This window comes from Aquarana catesbeiana, linkage group LG11 (genome assembly GCF_042186555.1).
Source record: "Aquarana catesbeiana isolate 2022-GZ linkage group LG11, ASM4218655v1, whole genome shotgun sequence".
Classification (NCBI taxonomy): domain Eukaryota; kingdom Metazoa; phylum Chordata; class Amphibia; order Anura; family Ranidae; genus Aquarana; species Aquarana catesbeiana.
This window is the reverse complement of record NC_133334.1, coordinates 225,083,955-225,106,374: the sequence shown is the minus strand read 5'-3', so window position 1 is coordinate 225,106,374 and position 22,420 is coordinate 225,083,955. Positions and strand designations below refer to the sequence as shown.

Below are 22,420 nucleotides of genomic sequence, written 5' to 3'. Positions count from 1 at the left end.
ATTAAATACCACCAAAAGAAAGCTCTATTTATGTGAAAAAAATGATAAAAATTTAATTTTGGTATAGTGTTGTATGACTGCGCAATTGTCATTCAAAGTGCGTTAGCACTGAAAATTGGTCTGGGCAAGAGGGGGGTTTAAGTGCCCAGTAAGCAAATGGATAATATCCAAGCTTTTAAGGGAGTCTTCACAAAGTGTTAAAGAAGATCTCTCAATACATTTCATTTGTCCAGTTCTATCTTTCATGGGACGCAGTAGATGTAGTACCTTGTCCTATGTTTCTAAGCACTTTCCAACTATGAGGTCCTACCTGCCCGCCTCCCTTTCTGCCACAGCCGATTCAACAACAGCTATGAAGGAGAAGGCTGGTCCATAGGTGTATCTTGTCTCAGCTGTGGGCATTCGGAGGCTGACACGGCCCCCCTTCCCTTTGCATTCCTGTTGCCATTGCTTGTCTCAGCAAAGTGCTCACAGCCAAGAAAAGTTGCAGCTATGAATCAGCCTTCTCCTTTATAGCTGTTGTTGGTTTGGCCATAGCTGAATAGAATCTCGCAACTAGGGTTAGAATGCACTTGGATAATGTACATGGGGGACAGAACCGTAACAACATTTATACTGTATTGGTCTTCTTTAAAAAAAAAAAAAAAAATTGTGGTTGCTGTGCATTATACGCGTTAACACAGTAAGTATACTGTTATATCTGTGTATGTTATTTGATCAGTCCAAAAAAAATTATAAAATATATATATTAACTTTTTTATGTCTGACTTTCAGGCTTATTTAGAATCCTTCTACAAATTCTGCAAAGGACTTGGAGGAACTACTGCAGATGCCATGTGTCCCATTCTGGAGGTACATGTACATCCTTTATTGCTGAATTTTGTGACCGGGTGAACATTTTAAGAGGAACCAAGCCCTGAAAGCTGTGCCCCCCTTCAATAAAAAAAAAAAAAAAAAAAAACAGGCAGAGGGCAAAGGACTAGTCACCAGGCTCCCTTGCAACTCGGCGTTTCTCCCAGTTAGTGACTTACCATGCCTTGTTCAGCACTGTGTCTCAATGTGGAATTGGGCATCTTGGTAGAGGCACAGGGTTTTGTTTTGGAATCGGAGCCTCCAGCAATAGTCTCATGCCAAATATCTTGGGACTAGCAGTCAGAGGCACAGTGCCTTAGGTCTCGCTTTGCAGACATACAGCTATGAGACTGTGGGCAGAGGAGGACGTGGTACACTCAAATATATGAAAGTACACTACTATTATTCAGGAGGAATTTAGGACAAAAGATGCATTTTTTTAGGGTACTACTTAGGCTCTAGGGATGCACCGATACCTGACTTTTTAGGAGCGAGTACCGATACTCGACAATAATAATTACGATACGTTACGATAATTGTACTGCAAAGAATCGCATGTGATTTGAACAGGAATGTGGTGCAATGTTGTTTTTCTCGCACTGCTCCTGTGTGAGCCCAGGCTGAAGTCACTATGAAAAGCCTGGGTTCACACAAGAGCGGTGCTGGAAACTGCGTGTGATTTGGACAGGAATCGCACTGCATTGCTGTTCAAATCGCATGCAATTCTTTCTGGTGTGATTTTAGCTTTATTCATTTTGTGTGGGCTCAAATCGCACTGCAAACATATCGGTTTTAGGTACTGGAGTGGTAGTGGAGGCCATTGAAGTACAGTGAACTCATTGTCATGTTCAAGAAACCAGTTTGAAATGATTTGAGCTTTGTGACATGGTGCATTATCCTGTTGGAAGGAGCCATCAGAAGATGGGTACACTGTAGTCATAAAGGGATGGACATGGTCAGCAACAATACTCGGGTAGGCAGCGACATTTTAACGATGCTCAATTGGTACTAAGGGGCCCAAAGTGTGCCAAGAAAATATCCCCCACACCATTACACGACCAGCCTGAACCGTTGATACAAGACAGGATGGACCCATGCTTTCATGTTGTTTATGCCAAATTCTGACCCTACCATATGAATGTTGCAGCTGAAATGGAGACTCATCAGACCAGGCAACATTTTTCCAATCTTCTGTTGTCCAATTTTGGTGAGCCTGTGCAAATTGTAGCCCCTCAGTTTCTTGTTCTTGGCTGACAGGAGTGGCACACGGTGTGGTCTTCTGCTGCTGTAGCTCATCTGCTTCAAGGTTCAATGTGTTGTGCATTCAGAGATGGTATTTTGCATACCTTGGTTGTAACAAGTGGTTATTTGAGTTACTGTTGCCTTTCTATCATCTTGAACCAGTCTGCCCATTCTCTTCTGACATCAACAAGGCATTTTCGTCCACACAACTGCCACTCGCTGGATATTTTTTCTTTTTCGGACCATTCTCTGTAAATCCAAGAGATGGTTGTGCATGAAAATCCCAGTAGATCAGCAGTTTTTGAAATACTCAGACCAGCCCATCTGGCATCAGCATCGATGCCACGTTCAAAGTCACTTAAATCCCCTTTCTTCCCCATTCTGATGCTCGGGTTGAACTTCAGCAAGTCGTCTTCACCACATCTAGATGCCTGAATGCATTGAGTTGCTGCCATGTGATTGGCCGATTTGCAATTTGTGTTACCAAGCAATTGAACAGATGTACCTAATAAAGTGGCCAGTGAGTGTGTATCTCTCTGGCAGCTTGGTGTGCATTTTGAGTGTATTGCATTAAAAAATATATATATTAAATTCATTTTTAAAGTAAAACGGAGTTCAGTACACCCAGCGCATCCTGTGCAACTTTTTTTTCCAGCATATTGATATTCATTGTTGTGAACCAGAACTGAATCCTTCACAAGACAACATGGACAGAAGCCTACAGCCCAACCAACTTTTGCTAGCTCATACATATGGACTGTAAGGGTCGGTTCACACTAGGACGACTTGTCAGGCGACCTAGCCGCCTGACAAGTAACGTCCCGTTCTGTACGTCGCTCCGACTTAGAAAAAGGTTCCTGTACTACTTTGGGGGCGACTTGCATAGACTTCTATATAGAAGTCGTTTTGCAAGTCGCCGCCCTGTCGTGTCCAGGTCGCCTGAGGCAGTCGCGCTGCCTCAGTGTGAACCGGGGCTAACTGTGCTGCTGGTTGACAATTGGCCTATTGTTACGTGAGCAAAATACAGGTTTGCTTTAAAATACAACTAAATGTGCACTAAAAAAAAAAAAAACGTTTGGTAGAGTTTTATGACAGAAGAGATATTGGATGTCTTTTCTACCAACTTACTTAAAGTGGTTGTATATCCTTTGTTTTAATATTAACCTACAGGTGTGCCTATAATAAGGCTTACCTGTAGGTAAAATGAGTATCTCCTAAACCTGTATGGTTTAGGAAATGTTCACTTTGCATGCAGCTGCTGCCAGTTCTTGCCGGGAAGAAGACTCACATGGGCATGCGCGGGAGTAACGTAATCGTGGCTTCGGCCACTCACAGCGTCGGAGCCGCGAACCCGGAAGAAACACCGAATGCAAAATGTCAGCTCCCTCGGCGTGGACTGGGATCAGATGCCGACGCCTCATTCTCTTGTGAGTATTTCATAATGAGCTAGTATGCGCGGGTATACAACCGCTTTAAGGTAGGAAGGCAGGGAATAAAAATGCTCGATTTCCCCTATCAACACAGACAGTGTGACTGGGGGAATCCCTCCTGCGGTGCTATTATGTTCTCTCAGCAGGGGAAGGGGTCGTATGGAGCGTCCCTGCCAGGTAAACACAGTCATTACTAGTAGTGGCTATAGCCTCTGGCAATAATCGCATGCTAAAAATTCAACCTTCTGGTTCTACCCAAATTGATCAATGGATTGCCTAGGGTACAGTCAGCCTGCCCATAGATGGATCGCATCTTGGACAGTTCAGCAAATTTCATTCCATCTATGGATTGAATCTGTTTTTACAATGAGTGTGACATGCAGTGTGTACATTTCTGTTATATGTAAGAGTCAGCTTCTGGGGCAATAAAACTCCTATGCACATGTGTACGAGTTACATTATCACCGGCCATGGAAATAAGATGTTGTAACTGGAAGAAGACCGGAGTAGATGGTGGTAATGGAGCAACAAGTCTTCCTGTGATCTTTGCATCGCTGGAGGGGAGCAGACAAGGGGGGTAGGTCTGCCATATACATACTCTGCCTTCACATTATGGAAATTGCTCTGGGGACACACTGTGGATTCACTTCCACTTTACCTAAATTGTTAATCATTGCAGTTTTCCTGATGGTAGGTACCTCTGTATACCTGCACCTACCTGTGTTTCTTAGCAAAAGCTCTTCAGCTTGCCCCAGGAACCCTGAACCTGGGTGAGTAGTTAGTGAGAGCTCGGACAAGCCATTGTTTACAAGGGTCCTTATGCTTTACACAGGTGTTTTTAGAATGACGTACCAGTGTATGCACACACATTAACATCCTTGTTGTTGGGTACATTGTGAAATATTTTAAGTATAATGTGAGAATTATCAGTTTTTGCCAACATTAATTAAAGAGCACCTTGCTGTAAAACAAAAGATCCAATTTAAAGTGTTTTGTTAACCCATATATATAAGACTATGCTAGCCCCTCTATTAGAGGCTGGCATAGCACACTGTCAGTGGTTTTTAAAAAAAGAGCGTTCTAAATACCGAATTTCAGCTGTCTTCAGGCCGGTCACATTACTCGCAGATGCTTTACAGCTCCGATGGATGTCTTCTGTAGGAGGGGCCATGATCTCCCTCTGACGTCAGCTGGGGGAATCACGTGGCCACTCGTCTCCTCCGCAGAATCCCCGTCTCGTAGCTCTAAAGTCACGTGACCAGTCTGAAGACAGCTCAAATTCAGTATTTAGAACGCTCGTTTTTTGAATCCACTTACATAGTGTACTATTTCAGCCTCTAATAGAGGGGCTGGCAATGACAATTTTAAGCTTTTTGTTTTAAGAATATCGGCGGGGCGAAGACAGACACAGAGAGGGAGATGACAGGCAGGAAGGAGGGGGTGAGGGGGTACAGAGGAGCGCAGAGGGGACAGATACGTATGATGGAGGGACATACTCTGACCACGGTGGTCATGGATCAGCAGCCATGATTTTCGTGCGCAGAGAGGGCATACAGCGCGATTTCAGCACAGAGAGGGCATACAGGAAGTGGCAAGTTCATGGAGGTTTTTTTTTTTACAGTTTACAGGGGGGCAGATTACACAGCACAAGTACTGTGTTGTGTAATCTGCTTTAAGGGACTATGATGTGTTTTTTTTCTTTGGGTTAATAAACAATTTAAGGTTTGGGCCCTCTCCCCCGAAAATAAAAATTCCGCCCTAATAGTGGTTTATAAATTATACCTGTATAAAAAAAAGATTATATACTTGCCTTCCCCCTGTCTTCCACCTGCTGTGCCTAAGAGAGGATGACGTTTTGCTCTTTCTGCTAAGATCTTGGGGAATGCAGAGCAGCCTGAACCTTGTGAGAAGATACTCCTTGTATTGGACTAGAGCGGGGGTCAGAAACCAGTAGATCGCAGACAGGTGACTGGTAAATCGCTTGCTTACCCGCCATCCCAGAGCATCAAACAGAGTGCAATGCAGAGGGACTACTTGTAAAGTTGGAGCTGTAGTAGGGAGCAAGAGCTGCATAAGCTGATGCCTCCTCTGTAGTGCTGGCTCCTGTCCCGTGCAGAGTGATACCAACTGCACTCCATCTCTTATCCTGCCTATCAGTCTCCACAGTGGTGCCAGCAACAGGGAAGAAGAGATCTTCAGGTCAGTGTGAAGCAATACCCTGGGCATAATAGTATAGGGCTGCTTTCACACTGATGCACTGTGGTTTATCCACACCTACCTGCAGCTTCCCTGTGGGTTTGCTGCACTAGCCATAGACTTCTATTATTGTAAAGCACTTTTTGAAAGCGCACCAAAACTGGTGCAGGAGCTTTAGTGCGCTTTTAGAGAGTGCACCACACCTGCAGGATAAAATAAAAGTCTATGGCAAAGCACAACTAGTCCAGGAAATTTGCAAATGCCCTGCAGCAGGCACTGCTGCTCCCCTGAAAAGCAATCCAAGTGTGTTTGACAGGTGGTGAGGAAGCGATATGTTGCCTCCTCACCATCTGATTTAAACGCATGATTGCCAAGCAATGCACGCAATTGCTACATGGTAGTATGGCAATTGGAGGTTTAAGTCAGGTGTGAGAAAGGTGACACTGCCCGGTTAGATTTTGGGTTCTTTATCACTTCCCAGCTGCAAGGGTCAACGCAGAAGACAGGGCTAAGCATATAAGTTTATGTGTGTGTGTATGTGTGTATTGCCACAAAATGGGCTAGTTTGCGATGCATACTATCCCATTATGCTTTTACTTTGCAGGGGAACAAAGAGGATTAAAACCCATCAGGGTTTACTTCCTCTTTAACAAATGATCTGTTAATAGCCTGGATGAATTATGTTTACAGTCCTTAATTATTGCTTTCTTTATTAGAAAACAAATGTCACATACTTCAGTGCTGTAAATGTCAAATGAGTTGTTGCAGACAAAGTACCTTTCCTTTCTCAAACTGCAATACTTTATATTGTTTCTAGTTTGAAGCCGACCGCCGGGCGTTTATAATAACAATTAATTCATTTGGCACTGAACTTTCCAAAGAAGACCGTGCCAAGCTGTTCCCTCACTGTGGGAAATTGTACCCAGAAGGCCTGGCCCAGTTGGCGAGAGCTGATGACTACGAGCAGGTCAAAGCAGTAGCTGACTATTACCCAGTAAGTAAATGTTACCCTCTGGTCTTTTTTACTCCTCTTTCCAGTTTGATAATTTGCAACAGCTGAGGGTTTTATTTTATAACTGAACAGTGATGTGCAGTAATTTGCTGTAGACTATCAGAAATTTGCTGCTGTTTGTCTGAATCAGCATCTTTCAACCCTTTTTTCCAGTAGCAGCACCCTTTAAAAGTATGCAAAATCTAGAGGCACCCCAGTCTAAAATGTAAAAAAACATAAATGTTACTTATCAGTGGGAAACCTGAGCCTGGGACAATGCATGTAGCAACCACCTTGATGAAATGAACTTCAAATTAGAGGTCCCTCTTGTCACAGGCCCCTTTGTCACACAGTCCCCCATCACAAAGCCCCCCCCCCATCTTTTGGTAGCAGCAGGGCAGGAGGTGAAGGAGCTCTAGAGATGGCAGACTTCTGTCTTCTCCTGCATGCTGGGGGCAGCTCTCATGCCACCTGCCCTAGATCAGAGTCATGTGTTGGCGTGGTGTGGAAGAACCAGCTTCCATCACCATAGCAGGAAATTATGTCATTTATCCTGCTGCTAGAGCATTATTGGTTGTCATGGTGCTGTCGGCCCATCCGTACCATGGCAACTCATAATGACTGTGATCCAGGGCAAACTGGGTCTAATCGGGTAGAAAGCAAAGCCAAGCCGCTCCAGGTGAGAGCAATCCCACGCTTCAACCTCATGTTGTAGGTCCAGTCCGCAATCTGGATAGGAGCCACTGGAATAGGAAAAGTTTTGACCACACTCACCGGTTTGAAGCAAAAAGTGAAGACTTTATTGAAGATAAAGATTATCAGACAACATGGTAGACATCATGACATCAATGCAGACCTGGCAGAGGTGTCTGCCAGTTCTGCATTGATGTCATGATGTCTGATGTTTTTTATCTTCAATAAAGTCTTCACTTTTGCTTCAAACCTGTAAGTGCGGTCAAACCTTTTCCTGTTCCAGTGGTCTGATACTTGCGTCAGTGCTTGATAAACACTGGTCTAAATGTTAGCTTAAAGTAGAACTCCAAGAATTAACAGTGTTCAATAGCAAAACTACTTAGTACCTGCATTTTTGTTTTTGGGAAAACCCTTTGCAAATGTTTCACAATCAGTTTTCATCCTTAAAGTTGAACTCCAGACAAATGTAAAATGCACAACTTATTGAAACTCTGTAATTATTACGTAAGTCAGTGTGTGTGTGTGTGTGTGTGTGTGTGTGTGTGTGTTTTTTTTTTTTTTTAATGGAAGCAGTATAGGTGCCCCTGTATTTGACTTGGTATCAGCCTCTTGCAGGCTACTGTACAGTTTTTACAGCAGAGCCCAGGGAAGGGGTAGCAGAAGCAGTGCAAGGAGCCAATTAAGCGTGCTCTAGTGCAAGTTGCATACTGATAGGTGGAGAGAGCAGAGTGACAAAGAGATGGCTCATCAGCGTCCTGCATCTCCTTTCTCCTAGCTCTCTCTCTCTGTCACTCTCTCTCTGTCACTCTCTCTCTGTCACTCTCTCTCTGTCACTCTCGCTCTCTCGTAAATCCCATACTTTTTTAAAAATCTTTCTCTCTTTTTTTTTCTATTAGGAGTATAAACTGCTGTTTGAAGGTGCAGGAAACAATCCTGGTGATAAAACCCTGGAGGATAGGTTCTTTGAACATGAGGTAAGTAAATTCGGAGGAAAGCCATGTCTCTAGCCTACCCCTCGGAGCACACAGCTGTGCACACGCAGCATTGCGTCTGTTGAGGTAGGCCCATTAAGTTTTGGCAGAGCCATACTTAAACCTCTTTCTGGTTCTTCATTAAGTGCACAAAGAAACTGATGAGATCCAGATGAACATTTTAAGCTTTTTCTATGTTTGGCCCTCAGATCATGTCTCTTTTTACATATGGTTTTGTGCTAAGAAAACTTTTTTTGGTCCTCGCTTCATTTTATCACGGTATAAAATTATCCATCTGCAGCTTTGCTGACTGGCTTTTTTTCCCCCTCCAAGTATTATGTGACATTTCTGATCATTTGTAAGCAGTTTGTCTTTAACACCTGCAATGTATAGAGGTCAGGAACCACTGGCAGACTCCTCAGGACTTGGAGCTATATATGCTAATTACCTCCCCTTTATAATTTAATCTCCACACTGCTGTAGGCATGGGAACAAGTTTAATACCTCTTTCCAGCAGGGTTTAATCAACGCAATGACTTTAGACAGGCTCAAGAGGTTCCTGTTATATTTATCAAGGAAACGTTCTTTAGCATCACTGATTACTATGTAAACACTGTTTAGTTTTGGTCATTGTTTTGTTGCCAGCTGCGCATTCTGTTAATCCGGTACATAATGCTTGTTGGTTTTTGTATGAGGTTATGTGTTTTCTCAAAGCTAGTACAACTTGTTGTGCTCCATAAAAGATACCCATGGATTTATGTTCTTTTGTGTAGGACAATCGGATTCATGTTTTCATCCAGAATTGACTCCCATTGCTCAGTCCATGTTTATGTGAACCTTCAGTAGACCGTTTATCTTTATTATGAAACTGAGCCAATAGGAGATGATAAAAAATCATTTCAAATCATTGTTCGATTAGAAATGATTGTTGAACTCCCCAAAAATAGTTAATTTGGCCATTATTACTCATTTTCTAGAAATATAAACATTCAGTAATTAGAAAAATCAGTGAAGTCAGTTTGTCAAAGCATTCCTTAAACCAAAGAAATTATTATATTGAGTAATTTGGCAAGTGTAAGGGCCCAAGGGCTTTTGTGACATCCATGGCTGTTAAAGGTTTTACCTCCAGAATGAAGCCTGACCCATATTGGGTCTGTGGGCCAGCAGATGTAAACAGATCTGTGTCTGTTTACATCCTTTTACTTCCAATCTGTCATGTTTTAGATTTTTTTTAAAAAGCAGAAAATCACACAAACCTTTTTTTCTTTTTTTTTCTTTTTTTTTCTTTTTTGTGGCTTTAGATAGTAAAGCAAGTCCATTTACATCTGCCTGCAATAGATTAACATTGAGCTTCTGTCCAGATCCTCTGTTCAGATGTTGAGTCAGCGACTAAGTGCTTTACAGGACCAGGGGAGCCACAGTGCACCCATCTGGTGGAAACCCATCCCACCTCTTAGGCATTCTGCATGTGTTTTTTCAGGGAGTCTGCTTTGGTGCATACAGTCCGGTTCCTGCCTAAGGACTTAATGCACTAAGCTGTAGCCAGAACACAGTTGGTCACACAGCTGGTGGCAGGATGGGAGAACTAAGCCCATTTTTTTAATGTGGCTCTTCTGTGTGAGTCCCGTCCATGGTGGACATCCTGCATATGTGTGCACCATTTTCTCTGATAGCATGGGGAACTATATTCCTTTGTTCTAGCTCTTCTGCAACTTCCTTAGTTTTACAAATGCATCCAGAACCTGGGCTACCTACTGCCTTGGACCAGTGATGTAGTCACAGATGACACTAACCCATACTGCTCCAGCAGCAAATACGCTACTAGTATTGCAGATCATAAGCACAAGAGCAGTGGTCCCAGGAGCCAGGGCAGCAGTCCTTGGGGCCTGGCTAGCTTGTGATCTGCTAACAGTGCCAGGGGTCTTGCAGTGTTATCTCTATAGGACCTCACACCTATAGCCTGGATCACTGCCCCCTGCCTGAGTAGCAGCACTCCTCTGAGTCTTCCTTAACCCCTTCACTTCTTAAGAATTTTTAGATACTGTGTCCGTTTTTTTTTGGGCAAAATTGCACCCATGATATCCATGGCAGCATGCTTTCACACCCTTTCCTCCAGAGTTTCTCATTTCGATGAGGTTGCAGTTGCTTCTGCACAGTCTGAGGATGAGGACAATTGTGCCTGATGCAGTTGAATACCAAATCTCCAGAAATCAGTGCTGGAACATTCTCATCACATTTGGGCCTGTTGTTTGACATGGTCCTGCCCAATGTTTTTCTTTCCCTGGACAAACTCCAGACTGTCTACACCTACATAGACTCCAGGAGCCAATGAACCCTTCGTTGACGCATGAGAGTCATTTAACTCTAGCACATTGACACTCAACATTCTGGCAGCCTGGGGTGGTAGGGGGCAGTCTATGAATCACACCATATACCTGACCGGCAGGGCCATGCTTGCCGTGGTGGGTTACAAGTTTGCTACTGGTATCATAAAAGACAAGGGACTTTGTTGCCAGAGGAAACTCATCTCCTGATCTGGACTCAGTTATTTCAGTTATCCCTTCAATGCTGGACCTCTTGTCTGCAAGGTCATCTGATCCAGGATTCAGTTGGACAGTGCCATGTGACTTACATCCAGCCATCAAAGAGGAACCAGAAGTCACTCATCTCAAAGAGAAGCAAATCTGATTCTGGCTTGGACAAAACTTCACATCCATCCCTAACCATCGTGCACATCCCAGGGGTGGAAAACTGGCAGGCAGTCCTCCTCAGTAATCGATGTCTGGACTCCAGAATACAGTCTCTTTACCTCAAGGCGTTTCAAGACCTCTGTCACAGGTGGGGAACCCCGGATGTGGATGTGAACTGAGCAAGTTTATCTCCAGAACCAGGGGTCCTATAGCCCTCAAAGTGAATACTTTGGTCACTATGTGGTTCAACCACTAGTTCAACCCGATCTATGTCTTTCCTTTCCTATTCTACATGATTGAGATTGGGGTGATTCTGGTGATTCGCATCACACAAAACTAGCTCAAAAGGACATGTTACTCAGATATCCCAGTAGATTTTCTGTGGGCCCTCCTAGATCATTCAGATCTTCTCTCCCAAGGGATGGTTTGCTACACTGCTTAACAGTCACTGCCTTTACCGACTTGGCTGTTGGAGCCCAGGCCTTAAGAGACCGGGGCCTATCATATTTGGTCATCCTTCTGCTCTTGTAAGCTGGAAAATCGACTTCTAGCAAAATCTACCCTTGCATTTGGAAAGTGCATTTCTTACCATGCAAGACCAGGAAATTGTATCCCAGGAAGGTCTCCAATGAACAAATCCTGTCTTTTCTCCAGTCTAGTCTGGATCCGTGTTTGGCCTGAAATATCGTCATGAATGGTCAATCCTTGGATTTAGTGGTTGTTTTTCAGAGACCACTTGCATCTCACTTCTTAATGAGGTCCTTTGTACAGGCTAACGCTCACATTGTTCCTCCTGTATGTTCCCCAAGGACTCTGAGATCTTATCCTTGTTCTGTTGGTTCTTTAAAATACACCCTTTGAACCTATAAGGTTGCCTTTTTTGTTGCCATAACTTTGATAAGGCAAACCTTCTGAGTAAGTGTCCTTAAACTGCAAGGAACCCTTTCTAAGTATTTAGGGAAGGACTTGGAGGTATGCTGAGCACAGAAGGGTTTTTACCCTAATGCGGAGATTAAGGTAAAAACCTTCTACCCTTACAACCACTTTAACATGTCTTTATGTATGTGGTGTTAAATGCAGACAGTCTTCTTTTGAAATAAGCATATCCAAACTAGACAGTTGCAGCATTGGATTTCTTTGTGTTAAGCTATAAATGGTATATTTAATGTACACGGTAGAAACGTTTATCCTCCTCGTGAACTTGAGTCATTGCCAAAATCCTTACGCATAATAAAATGGCAACATGTTGTGCCAAGGGGGAAGTTGCCTTGCCAAGATTTTAGTGGCTTTGAACTGGTTTTTGCTAGTAAGTAGATATTGTGTCTTTCCATTAATTAAAGTGCTGACCGAGACCAGTCTTTATGCATAAAACATTTACAGGTTGATATGGTCCTTGAGTCTGTGCCAAATTTCAGTGCAATTAAACTGTGCTGTTTTATTTGATCAAACACAAGATATAGGCTTAATGTTTGTGCTCCTTTTTTGAAAAAAAAGAGAACAAGATGTTTGAAGAAAGCTCTTAAAAAACTTATGATCAATGTTTTAAGCTAAAGTTTACACAAGGGACAGGATTTCCATTGAATGAGAAGTGTCCCATGTGCTGGTGGTGCTCTGTCCGGTGCAATATTCAGTCCCTCGTCTCCCCCATACCCCTTTTAACTTTGGTCTTCTGGTGCCATGGGGGTTAATACAAGCCTTTGAACTTGTCATATGTACTTGTTGAGAGTGCTATGCCCACTCTTCTCCCCACCACTTTTCATAAAAGCTTATATTAGCACTTTCTGCATTTAAAAGGGATCTATGAATGGAGGATGGGTGGATGAATGAAGACTCCACTGCCTCCATTTATGGGGCATTTTTTTTTACAGGGAAGCAATAGTACAGTTTCTATGAATGGAGCAGGGGGGCAGAAATAGCAGGCATAGTTGCCTCTTTTGGCGAGTGCCTGTGCCAGGTCCAGCACAAAAACTGTAAGCACTGTCTTGGTGGTCTTTAACATATTTGAATAGGTTCACATATAGATAAATAGGACTTATCACAATGATTGTCTTACTAAGCAGAACTTCTCCATGTGAGAATCTTGGACGTTCCAGCATCTTCTGTCACATTTTACAGAATACAATACAGTGTAAAATCCAACAGATAATGGATGCAGCAAATATTTAAACCCTGAAACTTAGGTGTAGTGATCTCAATAATTGAGTCCCCACAAGATCAAAGAAAATGTCAGGTGGCTCCATCTAAAATGTCAGGTGACTCAATCTATCAAATACAGAAACCCTTTTACTGCAGCTGCAGTTAGTATGGCACAGCATTAATGAGGTGTGTGACAGACCTAGCCGGGACAGAGGCTTTTGGAGGGGACTGAATGCTAGCCTCTTGCCTACCTATTATGGGCCCTGGCATTTGAGGGAATGGTGCTCTTTGTGAGCTGTATGCCTGGGGATCCTTGAGGTGGCGTTACTTTAGATTCAGGTCCATGTCCCCCAAGACACACAGACTCTGGGGACCCTGGATATGCCATATTACAAATAGTGACTGATTCATACTGTTGGGACACATACTGTTAGATGCTAATGTCATCAACTCCAGCCACCCGTCTGTTGTCTTCTATAATGTAAATGAGTCTAGTGTGACTTCTCTTTCAGCCATTGTTGTCTGGGCTACTTAACCCTGCAATTGTATGAAGGAGTTCTGTGTTGAGATGTATGATAATGTGTATTGTATAGTCGGTGAGCTAGGAGACGTGAAGTCTGTCCTAAAGGTCATGTCTCTGAGTCACCTAGGCTGTCTAAAGGATTAGATAATTAGCTCATGTTAATTAGGTTTCTGGTGAGAGGTTGTATTTTCATCCTGCTGTATATATATTATGTGTGAGATCTCAAAATAAAGATGCATTCCTGCTTGACCCTCAATACAGAGCCTTGTCTTGTACTTGGGGAAAGTTATTTGTATGGGTTTCTTGTTCGGCTGATTGGAGTGCTCGGTAGCTGCCTTTGTGTTCGGGTATGGAATGTCCTAAACGACTTTAACCCCTTTCATACTCGGGGTGTTGTTACAAGGTGTAAAAAAGCGAACAGCTGGAATAGATAAAAAAATTATATAGGCATTACATTTTTGATAAACTGCAAATTGATGAGCTTTTATGGATATTGCACTTTGTCACTGTTTTGCAGACACATGCAATTTTGAGGCTTAGCAGTATCAATATCATGCACTAAAATAATATAGATTTGATAAACTGTTACACAAATATTGTGATATATAAAATTGCAACTGCCATCATATTGTTCTACAGGTCTTTGCTTAGAAATATATATCTGTTGTTTTGAGGTTTTAAAGGAGATAAATTCACCTTTCGTGACATAATCAGGGTGTAATATGTTACTGTTGCAGCAGCCCCCGGATCCCCCGATGTGATGGTAAGCGGGGGCTCCTCTCTTCGCACTCGCTGTCACAATTTTAAAAAAAAACCCAGCCATGCGGGGCTCCACCCATCCAGGGTTCTATGAATGTAAGGACTACAAGTACTGACAGCCTTAAAAGATGTGCATTTATTATTTAATAAATACATTTCCCTGCATCGCATACTAGCACATTATGAGAGACTTACATTAGAACGAAGCCCTCCAGCGCTGTCACTGCTGAAACTGACATCTTCACCTGGTCTTCCTTCTGGGTTTGCGTCCTCCGGCTACATGAGTGGCCAGGGGCGCGATTATGTCACTCCATCGCATGCGTATGGGAGCCGCCGTTCCGGCACTGTATGCCGGACCTTCAGAGCGCATCCACTAGCTGCATGCACTCAGAATATCTCCTAAACTGTGCAAGTTTAGGAGATATTCACAGTACCTACAGGTAAGCTTTACTATAGGCTTGCCTGTAGGTACAAGTGGTAGAACAGAGTTTACTACCACAGTAAAGCTAAACTCCAGCCTTACATTCAGTGTTGCACTATGTGCCTTCAAAGCTGCAGTAAGTCAGATACAGCCCACCTCATTTCCTGGCTGAAAGACATCCAGCATCATCTTGCTCTTTCCTCTCCAGTCTTACTGTCCCTGGCCCCTCCTTTTCTTTCATTGGATCTCAGTTCTTTCACATGTGGGTGTTACTGGAGTAGTCTGCATCCCGCCGGCCCACTTCTCCAGACTGACATCCACCCATCAAATCATTTTGATATTTGCATAACTCCTCTTTAGAGTCATCCCACTGCTTATATCAGCACTGAAAGCTCTTGGGTAATAATGCAGGTTGCTGTGAGGTTATCAGGAAACTATTTATAGAGAATCAAGTTGGCCTAGTGATGGAATTACTGGGTCTAAAAAATTTTTTATGAAATCGTAAAGGTTTAAATTAAAAAAAAAATAAAAAACATGTTGATAATGGGGAAAAAGAGGTATCAGAAAAAATATAATCAGAATAAACATCAGCTTTAAAGTGATAATAAAGGTTTGTTTTGTTTTTTATAAATAACATATTTGTCATACTTACCTGCTCTGTGTAGTGGTTTTGCACAGAGCAGCCCTGATCCTCCTCCTCTCGGGTCCCCTGCCGGCACTCCTGGCCCCTCTCTCCTGCCTAGTGCCATCAATCCAGCGATGTGCACAAGAGCCTTGGCTCTCCCAGGTCTTCCTCCTCATTGGCTGAGACCGCAGCGGTAGCCATTGGCTCTCGCTTCTATCAATCACAGATAGTGAGCCAATGAGGAGAGAGCGGGGGCGGGTCTGAGACACACTCTGTGTGTGTGAATGGAAACGCTGAGCAGCTGCTCGGGAGCGAGCCTGCTTGGGTGCCCCCATGGCAAGCCTCTTGCTATGGGGACAAAAACCTTGAGCCTTCACAACTACTTTAAGTAATATTTCATGTCAAAAAGAGGCATTTTAGCGTGCGTGTGAAAAATGAAAAAATTGGTCAAGCTTGATCAGCCTGTGATCCAGCAAAATGGTTCTTTCACTGCCTTGTCTATAATTGGGTGCATTAGTTGAAAATTTTCTATTGTATATACTGACAGCCATCTTTCTGTTCACAGGTGAAATTAAATAAGCTGGCCTTTATAAACCAGTTCCACTTTGGGGTATTTTATGCCTTTGTAAAGCTAAAGGAGCAGGAGTGCCGAAATATCGTATGGATCGCAGAGTGTATCGCCCAGAGGCACCGAGCCAAGATTGACAACTACATTCCTATCTTCTAGAGGGGTATTCCTACCATAGTTCATCTACCAGGTTCTCCTCCTCCCCTGCAGACATTTCCTTTGCCTTACAGGCTGAAAAAAAATCCGTAGACTGGATGTGACATGAGATGTAAAGATTCAGAAGGCTTTATATAACTGATCATGTGGAGGTTTCCTTTTAATTTATAGCTGTTAATCAATAGTAGATCTACTCAGTTCCTACAATGCCTTCCATCTGGCTGTAAGGAATTAAAGGGCCATGAATCCTACAGCAAGACTTGTTACTTTTTTTATGTGGAATATCTACTAATAGCATTAAAGCTGAAGTTTAAAGGCAACACTTTTTTTTTTTTGGGTGGAGTGGAGATGGATTAAAACACCTATTAGGTTTGTATTGCTGTCTTTGCCCCTATTAGGGAGATTGAGCCTCTCCATTTGTCCTGTTTACAATTATCATTGAAAGTGAAAGTAAAAGAAAATCACAAATTTTGGGTTGTCTCCAGAAAAGTAACAACGGGAAAACCTTCATATGGGGACACTAGTTCTGGTGACCTGGGAGCACCAAGGGATTCACTTAATTTGCAGGGATTTCTTCTCACTTCCTGTTTGGCTATGGGACAGGAAGTGAAGGTATATCTCCCTCAATGGGACACAGATGGCAAAAAAAAAACTGTCAGGAGTTATAACCCTCCCGTACTCTATTCAATATAAAAAAAAAAGTTGCTTACAGTGCTACTGTAGTTGCATTAAAGTGCTATACAACACGAGGGACATATCTTTCCTGTAATAAAGTGTGTCCTATGTCTGTCTGGCTGCTTTATAGTAGTAAAATCTTCTCCCCGCTGTTACCAGGTCCTCCCCACGGCGCTGATCTTCCGGCCTACTAGATTTAACATCAGCTGCTGAGAGTGTGAAAAAGTTGTACCGCTCGCCAGCCTCCTCCATTCACATAACTTTCAGTATTTTTTCCCAGAATGCAACATGTACTGTAATTGGAGGAGGCGGAACTTGTCATTCACCTTGGCCATGCCCATTTTCACAGAAAGCTTTGCATTCTGGTAAAGAATTGTGTTTTGTGAATAGAGGAGGCAGGTGAAAGATCAGCACTGTGCAGAGAAGAATTCTACATTATGCAGCAGCCCAACTGGACAAGAGACACCCTTCATTAGAGGCAAGTTATGTCCCTGGAGCTGCTTAGCCATTTAAAAAAATGCAAATAAACTTCATCTGTATTCATTCTAAATGAAATATACCAGTGTCTGTACAAAACCGGTTTTATTTAACATATTTATTTGCTTTGAGCGTACTGATATATTCCTGGTAATCTGCCATTTTGGATTGGAGAAACACTGGCAGAGTAGGTACAAAATATCACCTGTGCGTCAAATAATATCTTCCCTCTGATGAGAACTTTAGCTGAGATATACATGATTCGGATAGATTTCCAAAACAATTAAATATATAATTGTGATAGCTGTTAATGAAGCTCTTTGGTTTTGGTTGGCCAGTGTTTTTAGGGTTATTGGTCTTTTAAAGAAATTGCTAAAAGAGAATTTCTGGAAAAAAAAAAAAAAAAATCAGTAATTACGTATAAATATCGGTTTTCTTGAATTATCTGTTTGTCATTTAACATTTTTAAAGACATTTATATTGTACACAGTTTGGGGGCCTGCAGCAGCAAATAAAAGCAACTTGCAAATAAATGGGGCAAACTGCATTGTACACAATGCAGTCTGAGCCAACAATAGCTGTCCCCATATCTCCATGCTATTCGGTAAATAGTAACCTCAATTTTCAGTACAGATCAGGTTTTGTACAGCTCATGACATGAAAATTTAATGTGATAGTATGTAGGTTTGCTGGTTTATTTTATCCCAGATGGAGTTCTCCTTTAACCTTCCTAAGAAATAAGTAATATAAAGTTATAGTATATTGTGATACTATGTGTGCTGTATGGATGTGAGAATCCACTCTTGTATAGACCTCTGTTACCACCCCTCACTGCTTCTATACAAGTTTGTTGATATAACCTGGATCAAAAGGTAAAAGTGTTACTCATAGTAGCCAGTTTACGAATATGAAGTGTCCTGTGAACACTGGTGCAGCCTGATCTCTCTGTGTTCCCAGCTGCCAGGGGGCCATGGGGAAAAAAAGTGGGGCCAATGCTACTGCCGGGTGGTGGCATTGCAGTACCAAGACAAGAATTGAGGCCGCCTCATTTTTCAGGGTTTTTTTTTTTTTTGCCCCATAACCTTTTGTATAAAGCAGGTAGTGAAAGGAGCGTTGGACCCAAAGATAAGTGTGATCTGATGCAAATATTAGTCTTGAGAGGCTGCTCTCTAACAAACAGGGTAGCCCTATGGGTCCCCGAAACGATCCAATGAAAGTGAGAAGGATGAGAGCACGACAAATCTTTAACGGTCCAGTAAAGAATTATTGACATTTTATAAAAAAATCAGTAGGTACCACTGTTTTTTTTTTTTTGGGGGGGGGGGGGGGGTGACATATCCCTTTTATTAGGGCTGTAAAACAGAATAATGTAAAACAATATCTATGAATAAATGTAAGCACATGTTATTACACTGTTCATTGATGTACACTTCACCTGGCTACTTCTAGATTTATATATGATATTGTTTTTCGTTATTTAGTTTCTTAGCCCTGATGAAGGATTTGTGAGTCCCCCAAAATGCGTCTTCTGTACCTTCTGAATTTTTATGATGATTAAAATGGTTAGAAAGCCTAAACATTTTTACCTTTTTAAAGTGGATGTAAACCTGATTCCTGAAATTTGAGCTGGGCTCATATATCTGCAGTGTTTTCTTATCTCTTTATCTCTCTTCAAAGCCCCGAGTCCAGTGGCTTTCTCTTGCTCCGTTCCTCTGTTATCAGCATGATAACTCCTGACAAGTTCTCCGACACGGGTTATAAAACTAGCCTGAATTTTGTGTTGTCCCGTCGTGCCCCCCCCAAATACGCCTTTACTTACCTGAGCTCTCGATCCAGCTCTATGCACATTTGCAGCCTTTCTCTCCCCTCACTTCCGGGTCTTACTGACTTTATTGGCTAATGCTGCTGTCTATCAAAGCCAGTGATGGGGGGCGGGGCTGAGTCCCACTATATACAGACAGCGAGACTTGAGCGAACCCACACGAGTGCCAATTTCCTCAGGGGCTAGGAGTGTTGACAGGAGACCCGAGAAGAGGAGGTTTGGGCCCGCTTTATCCAATTCCATTGCACAGAGCAGTATAAACCTGTTTGTTAAAAAAAAAGTACATTCACTTTTTTAAATTTTTAAAGATCACTTTTGGCGATCTCATCCTTCACACTTTCATCCCATCATCTTTTAGGCAAAGGCAACACAGCAGGATTGGGTTATGCCGCTGTACACAGCTCCCTTGGCGACCCTTTAGACTGGTTCTCTTTAGGGCTCATTCCCACCAGACTGAACATAAAACGTATCTACACTGATGTATGTTGTGTTGAGGCGGTGCAATCCATCACACTGTTATTTTGTGACACCTCATTAAGATAAATAAAATTGACCGCATGAAGTGCGGTGAGTTGCGCTGCGTAAAGTGCATACATGCTGCATTTTTACAACATGCATACCACCGCATATGTATGGGGTGAACATGCCACATAGAATATCCTTGCATTGAGCCTGCGTTGGTTAAATATCAGTGCAGTTCAACAAGCATGGTGTGAATGAGCCCTGTCTACACTGTCCTGCCTGCATAGAAAATAGATTAATAATGATTGGTTGCTCGGACACTCTACCTTTCTATTTGATTCATCACCATCCGTACCTCTGACACAGCACAGACCATTAGTATGGCAATAAAGAACCGGGTGAAAAGTCAGCAGTGAATTTTGGGCTTGTGAATGTTCACAGATGAAGAATACCCTGTGGAGGATGTGAACTCGGTATAAATGATATTTGTCCTAAAGCTTGTTCATTGTGGTCCTTTTTAGAATAGAAACCTATTTCTTGTGTTATGTTGTACCTTTATCACTGTATCATAGCAGGTGGTTTACAGAAATAAAAATGTCACTCCCAGCCAGATATGAATACAACCACTAAAACCACCTTTTATGGGTGTTTATATAGTGTGCTGTAACTTCCAGTCTGCTCAGGGGCAGATTGCACAAATCCTACCTACCAGGTTGTCGTGACCTCAGATGCAGAGAGAGAACAAATCCCAGCTACCTCTACAAGCTAGAGTTTGCTTGAGGTTTGGAGCCTGCAAAGACATTTTGTTCTTTTTGTGTCTGGCAACTATTTCCATAATGTGTTTTGGCTCTTAATTAGTATATGTTTTCTGTACTACTTTAAGGGGGGTGTTTTAAATTTTTTTTGCATAGCTTTTTGTCTAGTGAAGCTGATGGTACATACATTTTGTGCAAAAGGGGAAAAAATCGAGTGGTTTGGGAAAATATTGCATTTTGGCCACTAGATGGAGCTGAAGATGTTACGAAGTGAGTACAATCATCAGCTCCATCTAGTGGCCATAATGCTGTAATTGATAAATACCATTTGACCTGTAGAGGAAATAGGAGAACATTTGATTTTTGTCCCATTCGTCTAGAACAAATGTAACAGCAGTTTTGCTTGACAAATGGCTTCGCAATTTTTTCCACACCCCTAAATGTCTAAGGAATGATTAACCCGAATTGTCTGTAGGGATGTGATTTGATCAGTTATATGGAAATACATATGTTTTATTTTAGAAATGCTATTATACAGCCATGTTTTAGTGTCTCATTATGTGACCACATTCCCTGGCTGGGCACCTCCAGAGTGACATTTTACATTTTCCTTCATGTCAGTGTTAAGGAATAGATATTTCTTGGAAAAATGTTGGCTGATTTTCTGTATTTGTGCAATTCATATGTTTTACTATAAATTCTTTATGTAAGTGGATGGATTTTGCCTAAAATATGACACTGTATAAATAAATATATATCTTTATGTATATGGTAATAAATTGATTAACTGGATACAAACACAGAATTAGCATTGCCAATTGATCATTTCTAATAATTGTATTGGCTTCTTCTAGCTGGGTTTAAAGACGGTTGTGTATCACATTTTAGTTGCTGGTTAGGTCTGAACTGTGCTGTCTCCTTGACCAGCTCCCCACGACAGGCCAAATGTGTGAAAGTGCAATATCAAAACTAACTGTGCTATATGTAGCAACAATTTTTATCTCAAGTCTTTCATTTTTTTAAAAAAAGGTTAGAAAACAACGGAAATGTGAGTGGTTAGTCATATTGACTAGGAGAAATTCTAGTGAAACCAATAAGAGTGTACAGCAGGGGCAGACTGACCATTAGGGCACTTGGGCACGGCCTGAGGGCCCGGGGCCAGTAGGGAGCCCCATGAGAGTACCTGAGTCCCAAGGCATCTGTGTTTATCCCGGAGCCCAGTGCTAACAATCTGATGTTAGTTCAGCGGTCTCCCATGCTATGTTATTGTGTTCTGACGGGACGCTCCCCCCCGCCAGAACACTCTGGTCAACGCTCTCAGCCATTGACTGAGAGTTCTGATTGGAAGCCAGTCGGTAGACCTTTTTCAGTTATGACCCCCTGAAAAAAAGCTGGTGTTCTATCGAATAATGCCTCCCGTCGGATAATGCCTCCGATGGGTCTGCGCATGCGCAGTACACAATATCACTCCAGCTGATACGTTGACTTGAACACTGCACATGTGCAGATGGTCGGAGGCAGTATCCGACGATCTGCAAAGCGCAGAGGGAGAACATAATTATCAGATTCTGCCTCACTGTTGTGGGCAGGTTTTGGGTGTGTTGAAGGGCTGGTTTTATGTGTGTTGCAACCCGCCCTTACAGTGAAAACCCACCATTCAACGCACTGAACCTGCCCGGCAACAGACAGAAACACGCGCCCTTCAATACATTGAAAACCCGCCCCGCAACAGCGAGGCAGAATCTGACAGTTACGTTCTCCCTCAGGGCTTTGCAGATCGTCAGATACTGGATCAGCCTCTCAATTTATGGGAGAGAGACCCTATGGGATAGGAATGAGGGCAGAGCAGAGTCTACCGATTTGTATGCTGCCATGGAGTTAATCAGGAAAGGAAAATTACAATAAGGATTTGTTAACATTTTTCCGTTATTTACTATGGCCAATCTAGATCCAGTTTGAAACGAAGACAAGGGCAA

The 22,420-nt window shown here is 42.5% G+C and overlaps 1 protein-coding gene across 1 annotated transcript in view; it reads left to right on the top strand.

Moving 5' to 3' along the window:
- The window catches only part of ATP6V0D1 (ATPase H+ transporting V0 subunit d1), a 133,304-nt gene extending 112,055 nt beyond the window's left edge, over positions 1-21,249 (top strand). The window contains exons 5-8 of the mRNA XM_073605424.1: positions 775-852; positions 6,538-6,714; positions 8,301-8,378; positions 16,095-21,249. Coding sequence (XP_073461525.1) covers positions 775-852; positions 6,538-6,714; positions 8,301-8,378; positions 16,095-16,256 — 495 coding nt within the window. The 3' untranslated portion in view covers positions 16,257-21,249. The remainder of the gene's footprint in view (positions 1-774; positions 853-6,537; positions 6,715-8,300; positions 8,379-16,094) is intronic.
- The last annotated feature ends 1,171 nt before the right edge of the window (positions 21,250-22,420 follow it).